General features: G+C 43.2%; 1 protein-coding gene across 13 annotated transcripts in view; it reads left to right on the top strand.

Moving 5' to 3' along the window:
* Positions 1 to 12,525, top strand: part of sox5 (SRY-box transcription factor 5) — a 384,599-nt gene that overhangs the window by 260,964 nt on the left and 111,110 nt on the right. For 12 of the 13 annotated variants that reach the window (XM_041780726.1, XM_041780725.1, XM_041780733.1 and 9 more), the window contains one exon: positions 9,577 to 9,772. In XM_041780726.1, the coding sequence (XP_041636660.1) occupies positions 9,578 to 9,772 (195 nt within the window). In that variant the 5' untranslated portion in view covers position 9,577. Of the gene's footprint in view, positions 1 to 681; positions 766 to 9,576; positions 9,773 to 12,525 lie in introns of those variants that run through there. The other variant, XM_041780723.1, reaches the window with a different exon arrangement.

Below are 12,525 nucleotides of genomic sequence, written 5' to 3'. Positions count from 1 at the left end.
GTCAGATAGGAAGGTGTGATCAACAAGTTCAACACTTTTTAGGTACAAGCTCTGAAGACTCTTTGAATTTGAGATGTTTACACCCTGCCTTGTTGCTCATCCTCCTTTAAAAATAATCCAAATTCAATACATGCAAACCCGCTGTAATCCTATTGTCAGTCTGCATAGTGTTGTTTTTCTTCTTCTCCTTATGCTAATGTTAATCTCACTGTGCTCCTCTGATGTTTGTGCGGGCCCTGCTTCATTTAGAGGTGCGAACCCTCTAACCTTGCCCTCTCTCCACACTGTCAACACAAGTGGCTTTTGCCTTTGGAATAATGGTGGTTTGATGCTAATGCTGTGAGAGACAGATTATGTTATAATACCCGGCGTTTTAATACTGACACACACATATGCAAAGGCACACACGCCTCTTTCCCTTCCCCTGCTTGACTTTTATTGCATTAAAGTGGCGCTCTGTTTTGCCTGATGAAACTAATCTTTTGTTCTGAGATAAACTGGATCAGAAAAGCAGAATGTATGGAGATAAATGCAGGGATTACAATGACTTAGGAGGAGAGCGCTTAAAACTCTTGCTTTCCAGTAATGCACTCCATCACTGCAGCCCTGGCCGTGTGTGGATGTAGTTGTGTGTCAGCGAGAGAGAGGGGTATCTTCACTTGTGTGTGTGAGTGTGTGTGTTGAGTGGTAGTCTCTCAGTGTGAGCTGCCAGTGTGTGTGCGCTCCAGCCTCGGTGGTCGCGATGCTCTCCGTTCCTGCGTCTCTGTAAGTGTCCGCTCGCCTCCTTCACCCATGCCTCTCCTTCATCTCCTCATCAAACTTTCCACACTTTTCTCCTCCTCATTTCAAACCCCATTGATGAAATTCCCCCGGAGCCACTTTGGATTGGGAATAGTTGAGAGGGAAGTTTGTCAGAGGGAGAGATTTGTGTTTAATTTAATGTGAGGAATAAATTCAGAAATGTAAGAAGAAGCTTTTTCATCTAGGCCAACAAAAGTCTTGTGATATGCTTTTCTCCTCCTTCTTCGCTTTAGCTGTTAAAAATCTACTTCATGCTTTGCCAAAGCTTGACTATTCTTTGATCCATTTTATTTTATTATCCAATTTTTTTTTATCTAATATGCTTTTTGTGATTCAAAGTATATTTTTTGTTTCTCTGAGCTCTCGGCTTTGTATCAAAATTAGCCAGGCGAAGCTGAAAATAGTGGAAACAGACTGCCTTCGCTAACACGGCCTCATCTGTTCGCACAAACAGAACAGAAATACACACAGAGGGAGAAACGGAGGAAGCCAAATCAACTCGGAGAGAAGACACATTTGAAGAGGCTGGATGTAAAGGGAGAGGAACGGTGTGGTCAAACTGACACATTCCTCGCCGATGGACAGAAGAAGGAGTGAAAGAAGGAGAAGCCGGGTCACAGAAAAGTGAGAGTGCCAGAGGAGAAGGGGGGAGGCTGGGCTGGGCTGGGGTGATGTTGGGGGGTTGAATTGGTGGAGGAGGAGGGAGGAGGAGGAGAGGAAGGCAGTGGTGGATTTTCACACCCCTCCATTTGTCCCCCTCCGTTTATTGGGGTGTTTGAAGCACGGGGGGGTGGACGGTCAACACTTTGAACGGTTTAAGAAAGACGCACTCAGATACATCCTGACATTCGCCGCGCCGCACTCACAAACAAGGACGGCGATGTCAGCCGGAAGGATCTGACTAATTGAATTAAAGCTCTCTGTGTTTTTCCTTAAATCATCAGTGGATATCATCTATTTAACACTTGGAAGTCCATAGGTAAATTTAAGAGTATTTTTCTACAATTTAACAGAATTTTTTAACCCTCCCTAAACAATTAAAAGCTGCATTTCTATATGACAGCAAACTGAATCACAGTGTTGTGATTTAGATCCTAGAATAAACAGAACGCCAAACAAGGATGCTGAGCTTCCACATGAATGCTGCTGTAATTATAAATACCTTCTCTAATTTAAAACGTGAACTTTTCAGCACATCCACTACTTTAACTTTTTCATCATCACCTGAAGCAAAATTAAAAAGTGCAGTTTAACTGAAAATGCTCAGTTTGAAACTGTAATTTAGTGACTAAATCCTCCAGGTCAGCTGCGCTCTTATTTTGTTTTTATTTGATAATTCTTATGCTTTCTTCTGCACTAATGTCAGTTTTTAAAGAGATAAAATTCTTTAAAACTTGCTCTAAATGTAAGGAAGCGTCGCGTCTTCCAGTGTGTTTCTTTTCATTTAAAAGAGTGAGATTAGAGTGGTGTGTGTGTGGCGACTAGGAGAATGTGTGTGTGTGTGTGACAGAGAGAGAGAGCAGTAATTGAGTAGAGTGTCCGTGCTCTGCAAACTAATACGCTATTTTGCCCCTCTCTTCCCCTGTGGCCCTGTCCCGGCCTCCACCCCCCCAACCCCTCTCTCTTTTGCTCTCTCTCTCTCTCTCCATCACCACCACCACCTCGGACTGGGGGCCATTGTCTGGGCCATATTGTCTGTCCCCAGAGAGCCTTGATAACCGTGTCTCCATCCACGGAGAGAGAGGGGGGCAACGAGAAAGAATGACAGACAGAGAAATACCAGAGGAGAATGCCCCTCTCCACTTCCTCCTCCACCCAGCTCACCCCTCTGACTCCCTCGTACCACAATCTCCCACTCGGGTGCGATCAGCTGACCTCCTCTTGTAGCCAATAGATGAAAGACGGAGCTTCATTTCTTCTTATGGATTTGACCATCTTGGATTTAAAGGGCCGGGTGATGGAGAGTTAGAGAACATGGGACAGACTGGGGAAGTGTGTGAGTCTGGTCATATGACATGAGGTCACAGGGAAGGGCTCAAAGGTCAGGTGGAGGTATTGCATTGTCAACATAGCAGGAGAACTCCAGCAACCGTCTTCTTCTTTCACTTTTCAACCATCCATCCATCCTGGCGGCTCGTCTAATCCGACAGTGTTGTGCACCCTCTCTCTCTCTCTCTCCTGTCTCTCCCAACGACACACAAAAGACACACAAACACATGCAGTGTTTACCGTCCTCCTATTCTACAATGGAAGACAGTGTTAAAGGCTTAGAGCTCCCTCCCAGCGCCCTACAATGAAACCTCTGTCCCTCCAGGTAGGGAGGGAGAGAGAGAGAGGATGGAGAGGTAAAGAAGGGGGGGGGGGTGTCAGGGGAAAAAGGACGAGACCATTTGGGACGAGGAGGGAGAGTTTTCAAAGTGCGGGGCAGAGGAGAGACCCCAGCTGGGAGTGTGTGTTGTCATTTATGTGTGAGAATGAGCTCGCAGTGTTTGTGTGTAGGTGTGTGTGTCTCAGGCCGAGTCGCTGACAGTGAGACAAATGTTGGGACTCCTTTATGGATTGCTTAACAAATAGCGGCTTGGCACAACAATGGAAAAACACTGTCCCTTCGCTCAATAAACATTATGCGGCGTCTCCCCCTTCAGAAAACACCGGGGGAGCGGGGCTGCCGTCCACCGGATGCACTTTTCCTCTAGCTGTCTGCCCCCCCCACCCCTCCTCCAGACTCTCCCCTTTTACATTGCTTCTTCCTTTTTTCTGTGCTGATTCTCTAGATTTTCCCACGACTTGTCTTCATGCTTTCCTCTTCTGCGACAATGAGACTCTCACCAGAGATATATGAGGTATACAAGACTGTTGATGAGAGTTTCCTTTGAGTAGATGCTGAGGAGTATGATCTTTAATAACATGAGAATAACCTGGTAGTTCAGGTGAAGTCACACCTTTAGAGTAAAGTGAAACAGCTGTTTTTAAAGAGTAATACTTCCTCCAAAGTAAAAGTGAAATTACTGTTTTTAAAAAGTGCTGTAAAGCATCTCCTGTATCTTTCCTCCATCCTTTCCTCTTTGCTAAAATGTCAGAGGCGAACACGTAGTGTGGTGACTCAGTGTAAGGACATAAATAAGGTTTAAAGGGGGTGGGGGTGAAAAATGATGAGGAAAGTATGTGGAGTGATGCCTCGCTGGTGACTAAAGCTTTGGTTGGATGAATGGACAGGAGAGGAAGACAAGCAGACGAGAGAGAGAGAGAGAGAGGTGGTCCTAGGGGCCACACGAGTTAGTCTACGCCTTTTTGGCCCCGCCCCCCTTTTGCTCATACTCACACACACAACTGGAGAATTTCTCTCCAGCGTGTGTGTGATTAACAGCAGCGACATTAGGGTTGTGTGTTATTGCCTTTTGTGGTTAAGCTGGACAGGAAACACGGTTTGGGCTGTCGGCCGCCGATTTAGGGCACCTCACAGAGGATGCTTTGTGAGTGTGGGGCTGAGTGTGTGTCTACGCCTTTGTAAGAGTGTGTGTGAGCGTACACAGGCAGGCACTCAGTTTAGAAAGTCATCATGGAAAAATCTAGGGAGAATTTTACACCATGTACATTTGTACAGTTTGAAGGCATATTGATCAAGCTTTGGAAATAGCTGTAAAATGAGTCATATCCCCTTTGGACTCTGGTCACTTGTTTGTTTTTTTCCACAGATATGCTGTCTCAAAATGTTGGGACATTTCAACTATTTTGCAGATTTCTTCTAAGCCCCACAAAGGCAGAAGATCTGGCTTCCTCCCTCCTCCAGGTCCCCTAATCTTTATCCCTCCATCTCAGCCTTTTCTCTCAGTTGCTGCCCCAGTCTTCCCACTGTTCAAAAGGACAGCCTATAAATAGATATTAGGCAATATCCTTAAGAGTCTGCACAGAGAAGAAGGGAGAGAAGGAGGGAGAGAGAGGGGAGGGATGGAGCGACATTCTTACAAACAGCTGATTGTGTAAAGAGGGAACAGTAAGTAAGACAACACCAGGCGGGAGGGAGAGAGAGAGAGGGAGAGGGAGCAGGGGGACAGACGATGTTAAAATAAGTTCAAGAGTGTGTGACAGAGAGATAGAGAGGAAATCATTTTGAAAGCTGAGACAAGGAAAAGGAGCTGCAGGAGGGGGAAAAAAGCAGTGGCAATAAAGCGAGTGATAGCGCGACACAGGGGGAAACATTTGTTTAAATTCCCGCCTGAGGTGTCATACGGATGTAAATGTTGCGGTCGGCTCCTCGGAGGCAAAACGCCCTGGGCGCCTTATCTAAAAGGCACATTCCGCTCAACTATTTTGATATGCCCTTCCATTCCCTCAGAGAACAATTTCAAAGATAGCTCGCATTTCCACGCAGAAAGACCTGCACCTGAGTGACAGGCAGACACTTCTCAGCAGTCACAAGATGGCAGGGAAAAAAGAAAAAAAAAGAAAACACAAATGTCACTTTGACTCTTGACAGCACTTTGGAATTAGCCGGCGTGCTTATTTTAACGGCGGATCCGACTGAGTGTGCGGCGTGTTTGTGTAGTGGTTGAAATAATGGCTTGTAATTTAAAGCGAAGCCGAGCGCAGACTACACACATGCATGCTTCCACACACACTTTGCTGTGGAATTCTCCAGAGGAGGCTCCCACGCTCCCTGAAAGCTTGTTCTGAGTAGAGGAGTTAACAAGAGCAGTTAGCACCATGATAATGTTAGCAGCCAGACACACAGAGTGAGGGAGTGTGTGTTAATGTGTGTGACATTTGTGCAATGGCTGCTTTATCTCCCCCCTCTCTTCAGTCAGGCTGAAACATATCGTTGCCCCCATTTTGCTTAATTCATGTGATGTATGTGTGAGTTTTTGTGATCATCCCCTCACTTGCGTGTTGTTAAGCCTGCTGCCTGTATTTAAACATGCTCGCGAACTTGGCGTGCCAACATGGAAATGGACGTGAAGGCCAGGAGACGGTTAACCACCGCTGATGGCGATTATTCAGCCCGTTAATGGACGCACGTCGCTGTCCGATTAGTGACTTAGCAGCAGTGGACATATGTGATATGAGAGGGACTTAACTGAGGAGCCGCTAATCATCAAAAAGCCAAGGGGAAGTGGTGCTCTAATCTCAGCTTAGCGTTCTCACCATGTGTGTGTGTGTGTGTGTGTGTGTGTGGAAATAAAATGAGAGTTTCAGGTCAACCAGGAGAATTTAACTTATTTATTTTAGTTTTTTTATTTGCTGCTGGGAGGTGATGTGATTTGAAACAGCATTGTTGTGCTTTTTCAGGGAGGGCCTTGTGGCACATGTGTGTGCATAAGGTGTCTAAACGGTGTGAGGTGTTTGGTATTGTTGGAAGAAGCAAAATTATGCAAATATTCTCTAATTATGACCTGGACGGCGCTGCCAATTTGTCGACTTAATAAAAGCTCGTCCTTTTTTTTTAATCCTCTCATCGCTCACGCTTTCAAGCAGCTTCCTCCAGGTCTCCTTCAGGTCTCCGCCGGCGTGACAGCCCTGCCAAACTTTAAATGAAGTAGCCGGCATAACCTGCACACCCGCCGTGCCCAATTCAACTTCAAAGGCGAAACGGAGGGGAGGGGGGGTGGATTTTATAGCCGGAGAGGAGCTGTGAACGGCCTCCCCATTCATAGACAACCACCTCTGAGGAAGTAGTAGCGGAGTTACTGAAGGGAAGGGGGTGCTGGGGTGTGGAGAAGCGCAAAAACAGCTTCAAGTATGATGAAATGTTTGTTATGTTCTTTACCAGAGAGCTCTCTCCTCCTCAGTCTAGTTCGACTCTAACCTGTCCGTCTGAACATGAGGAGAGTAAAACTGGTCACCATTAGTGATATGACGGGATTCAGAGCTGACCCAGGTGTGTGTGCAGGCCTGTGAGGTGCGCACAGAACACAAGGGGAGGGTGTGAGTCTAAAACAAAAGGCCTCAGTGTGAGAGAGTGAAAGGAGGTAAAGTAAACAGGCAGTGATGGAGACAGACCTGCAGTGTTAGGGCCTCTGTTCTGTGTGTGTGCCGCGTGGCTCAGAGCCCTTTCGTTTGTACAGCTGGGCCTGCCGCTTGCATTGGATGTTGTGTAGAACACACACACTCCTCTTTTATTCTATCTGAGGAATCATAAAGTTAATCTGAAGAATTTTGATATTATTTGGAGTCAGTGATTACAGCGTGCACTTTATCTCTGAAGTCTTTTGTCATCCAAACAATTATAACATCTCAGCTGGTCATTTATGGCCTCCGTTTCTGCTGAGCACATCCGTGAAGATAGAATGTCCAGGAGGAGGAGATAAAGAAATCAGCTTGTGCATTTGTCTTCTGTACACATTGTCCCGCATGAAAACACTGATTCTGCAGCAGCCCTGCAGATAAAAAAAGATTAAGGGACTCTTACCTTGATAAACGTGTGCAAAAGTCATAAACATGTTACTCTTGCAAGCACATGTAAACAAACTCATGGAAGGAAAATACATATGATATAACCCAGTGATAGTCAAGCTGTGGGCTCTGGAGCCACATGTGGCTCTTTTCTGATGATTTTTGGCTCTTTTTTATGTCTTAATTTGAAATATTATTCCACCAGAAAACCTTTAAAAGGTTTTCTGGTTTGACCTCAGAAATTAATAACATTGATCAGTTTGTTTCCCAGACTTATACAGAAGGCTTTCATTGTCAAACTTAATTGTCCCATTTATCCAAAATTTTTTTAACACATTTATCCCATTTTTGGCCATTGTCACAATTTTTTGCCACTTTAACCCAATTAAACTATCTCTGCCATTAAAAAACCTTTTTTTCCTACTCTTTGCCCATTTTTTGCCACTTCTTTTTGCCATTTTTATTTAATTTTTGCCCTTTTTCACCTTTTTTGCCACTTTTTGGCCATTTAAGCCATTAAATACCACTTGTTTCGTTTTTTTGCCCATTTTTGCCACTTATTTTTTTTACACCTTTATCCAATTTTTGCCCTTTTTCACCACTTTTCCCCCATTTAAGCTCTCTTTTGCTATTAGATACTACTTGTTTCCCATTTTTTGCCCATTTTTGCCACTTTTATCCCATTTTTTTGCCCATTTAAGCTACCTTTTGCCATTGAATACCACTTGCTACTTATTTTTTTGCAACTCTTGACTGCTTTTTGCCCATTTTAGTCACTTTTCTCTCATTTTTTTGCAACATTTTTGTCACTTCTGGACCATTTTTGCCACTTTTCACCCATTTAAGCTACATTTTGCCATTAAATACCACTTGCTTCCTATTTTTTTGCTACTCTTGACTGCTTTTTTCCCATTTTAGTCACTTTTTCTCTGATTTTTGCCATGTTTTTGCCATTTTTGGACTGTTTTTGCCTCCTTTAACTATTTTTTATTGATACTCAAAGCTGTTTTTGCCACTTTTAACCACTTAGATTGTGGTTCTTGTGAAGGTATTTTTCATTCATTTGTCTTGTTGGTTGAGCATGGTTGAGTAACACTGATATACCAGTTGGTGAGGTGGATATCTCAGATTACATCACCATGAAGGAGAGAGACTTTTCAAAGCGGACTCTAGAGAGGGGTTTATTTGAGTTTAGCGTAACCTTCCCGTCGATGTGATAAGACTGCCCGTTGTGCTTCCTAGCATGGTGCTTCCCTCGACCCCTGAGCAGCTCTCAATACTGTTTGCTTTTCCTCCATCATAAGGTAAATAAGCAATGAATTAGTGGCGGGTCTGTTCCCAGGAACAATGCCAGATGTACAGTCCAGAGGAAATCCAATAGAGTCCGGGGTGTAATCAGTTTACCAAAGAGGGGAAGAATTTAGGAGAGAGAGGAAGAGGAGACAAGTTTGATAGAATCAGACGCCTGTTGCTTCTTTCTTTTCTCCCCACCTGCCATCCCAGACTCCTTAAGTTTTCTCTGTCCCTCCTTCCCTGTTGCTTCTGTGTGACTGAGCATAGCAGCCTATTACCCGGGGTCATAGCCGAGCTGGCTTCAAGGCTGACAAGTGCATCTGAAAGCACTCTGGCGCTGCTGAGAACCACATTAGATTCTATTATTGCTGCATAGTCGCTGCATCCCTATTCAGCTGATGTACATGGAGGCAAATTTACCTTGTGGGAGACAGAGTTCACCTAATAGATGTGGCTTTATATCCTTTCCTTCTTTTCAAGGGAACAAAGCCACAGTAACTAATGCAAACAGCGCGGCCCTTGTGTTGCTGCCTATTTTCCTCCAGCCCCTCTATTGTCCAGAGTTTTCATAAACACGTATTATTGCCACAGTGCATACTGCTCTCTCTTTTTCTATCTTTGCCACTCTGTGTCTCTCAGTGAAAGCCTATTGTCAAGACATGGTCATTTCCTCAACAATACCAGTGCAAGCGGGCTCCATTTGCAGTAATGGCCCCGTCTTTGGGAAATGTGAGTGTTGAATGGTTCCTGTGGTAAACATACTGTAAGTCCTGAGAGGTCTGCCAAGGAGGGTCTGCACTGAAGGTTTTTTGTGTGGTGTTGTGTCTGAACAAAACAAAAATCTTGATCCAGAGAAAGAAAATTGAAGCAGGCTGATGAGCTAAATAGGATTTTGTGATTACCTGCTTTGAGATACCTGCATGAAAGCTTTTTTCTGCTTTGAGTTTGATCAAACTTTGGGGGAGTAGACAGGAGCTTGTTTCAGCCACAGGGAGCATTACACTTACCTCCGATTATATCATCTTTTGAATACTGCTCACTCTTCCTCCTGTTTCTCCTTCTCTCTCTGTCTTCCTATCTCCTTTTTTCCAGGATGTCTTCCAAGCGACCAGCCTCTCCATATGGGGGGACAGATGGAGAGGTAACCATGGCAACCAGCAGACAGCGAGTGGAGGATGAGGAGAGCGAGGGGCTGGGCGGTGTCATCCACCTCCCTCTGGCCTCCTACTGTGGCAAGGTGTCCCCTCGCTCACCCCCCAACCGAAACTTGGACAGCCCCTCAAACATGGTAAGGACAGCGCCTGCATTCTGACTCCAGACTCACTTAGTCCTTCTCAGGGTAAGCACCCACCTATGGACCAGAGTCCACCTGCCTCAGTGGCTGGTGGATTCACTCACTCTTACCAGTCACATTATTTTAATGATCAATACAATTTAATGAGGTATAACGATGAAGGCCTATAGCACTGAAGTTAAGGCAGTGTTACTCAACTCTGCTCAAAGAGCCAAACTGTTGAAAAATACCTCTGCAAGAGCCACAATCTAAGTGGTTGTAAGAGGCAAAAATGAGTGAAAAGTGACTCAAATGGGCAAAAGGCAGCAATAGTGGCAAAAATAGGAAAAACAAGTGTCAGAAGAAGGCAGCTTAAATGGGCAAGAAGTGGCAAAAAAGGGGAAAAAAGTGTAAATAGCAACAATTGCGGCATAAAAATGTTGCAAAATTGGTCAAAAAAGCCGAAAAAATTGATTAAATGTGGCAACAAAAGAAAAAATAAGGGTTGGGTGGTTGCAAATAAAGGTAATAGAAAAATACAGATGAAAAAAGAAAGGTTGACAATTAAAGCTATAATTGCCCAAGAGTGTAGCTTGCTGAGGTCTGAGGTCGAAGTTGACCTTTTTAAAGTTTTTTGGGTGAAAAATATTTCACATGAAGACATAGGAGAGCCAAAAATCATCACAAAGAGCCACATGAGGCTCCAGAGCCATATGTTGAGTATCGCTGAGGTAAAGGCTATTCAGTAATTTTGAATGTCCTGCCAGAATGACTATTTTGTGCCTGACTTCTGCAGTTTCATGTTAGAATTCAAGCCTTGCTAAACTCTGAGTAAAACCTTAGTTTAAAGACACCTTTAGCAGAGACCAGCCCCAGTACCACTTTATAGGATACTGAGTCCAACCGTGCAAGCACACGGCCGACTGTAAACCTTCGACAGCAGCTCTGACAGGGAGGAGGAGGAGGCAGGGGTCTGTGGTCAGTCAGCGTGTAGATCAGCGTGTAATTTCCCACTCACCTGTGGACCCATCAGCCTTTAGCAAGAGGAAGTGACCGTCTCAAGTTTTACTCCATGATCTATCTGAGTCATAGCTTTAATTTTGGTTTAGACACTTAAAAGGTGCTGCAATCCTTGACTTTTTAGTTTTCATAGGGACAGATGCAAACTCAAAGTAAAACTTTTTCCTTGAAGAATGCTCCACTAGTTGACAAAAAGGGTTTCAAAAGCTCCTGTGACAGTCCAAACACTGATGCAATCTTTTATTTATTTTTATAGGGCTGTCAAGAGTGTTTAATTGCGATTAAGCTAAGGATTTCTGTAGTTAATCGCGATTAATCATATCCTTTATATTGCATTTTTAAACTCTACTATTTTGCATTTAAAATGTTTATATGTCGTATTTGATATGTCCACTAAACTAAGGGAAACTGACTGCCTGTTTGGATACAGACCTGCTTTTAGGTGGATTATCACGTGAATTTAACCATGTGTGTCCTCTGAGCGGTCTGTGAGTTTTAAAGACATTAAGGAGCAGTGGAGGACTTATTTTACATCTCTGTGGCTGCAGAGGGACGTTACAGTGGCTACAGTGGCATGCGCTGCCGTGTTTTTGCAACGTCTTTTGAAATGTTTTATCTTATATCTTTGTCAATTTATATCTTAGAAATGCGGTTCAAGAACTTTTGTGAACAGGAGAATCTCATCTTTCACCTCCACCTTCACTTGCCATCCCACGTGACTCACAGCCAGAGGTAAAGGGCCAAGATGTAAGGCGAGAGACCGGAGCGAGAGGAAAGGATTAGACCTCTGATGATGGCAAAGTGAAGCTGAAATCATTATTCAGCCTCATATAGCTCATATTAGAGACATTTAGTGAAAATAGATTGACAGACAATATTTAGGCTCACAAATTTCATTTTAGACATGTTTTCTGCACCTTTTATTTTATTCAAACATTCCACTACTTTTGTGAAGCGAAGATTTTGGTAAACCTATTTCAAGCACCAAAACAATTCATCTACGTGAGTGAAGGTGTGTTTTAGGGCTGAGCAGTTAATCGCAAATTAGAATAAATCACAATACGACCTGCTGCAATTCTTTGACTTGAAACTTGGGTCTAAATACCAGTTTTAAACCTTTTTTTTTGCTGCAGAGATGTTATGCATTACAGATCATGCGATCATTCAAGTGCCATTCTTTTAGAATAGTCTTCAAAATATCCAACTTTCTTCCTTTTTGTGCATTTTCTGATTAAATATGAAGATGACATTAAAATGATCTCTCCCTTCAAAACAATAGTCCATGTCCAATTTGCAATACAAGTAAAAATCACCACAATTAAATGTTTTTTTCAAAATTGCTTAGCCTTAGTTTAATTTGATGTGTTGTTGGTTGTGATAAAGAATGATTTATTGCTTGTATTTGTTGAAAAAATACATAAAATGAGGAACTTAAGAATTAAATGTACATGAAATCGCAATACTGGGGAAAAAAATTGCAATTTGGATTATTTTCCCACATCATTCAGCCCTCTTGTGTTTTCACACTGTTCAGCATTTGAGCTAAATAATTCTTCACACACTTTGGTATTGTGTTATTTGCAACAACCTTAAAAAGGTGAATTAAAAATCAAGTCAAGCCAAAGTCTTTATTGTCAATTATGCAATATGTACAGGACATATAAGTAGAATTTAGACAAAACGACAAACATCAATATACACAATGTAAAAAATACTAGTAAAAATAATATACCAGTGTGTTTAAAGGG

This window comes from Cheilinus undulatus, linkage group 23 (assembly GCF_018320785.1).
Source record: "Cheilinus undulatus linkage group 23, ASM1832078v1, whole genome shotgun sequence".
In the NCBI taxonomy this organism is placed as follows: Eukaryota; Metazoa; Chordata; class Actinopteri; order Labriformes; family Labridae; genus Cheilinus; species Cheilinus undulatus.
This window is presented reverse-complemented; position numbering and strand designations above follow the sequence as displayed.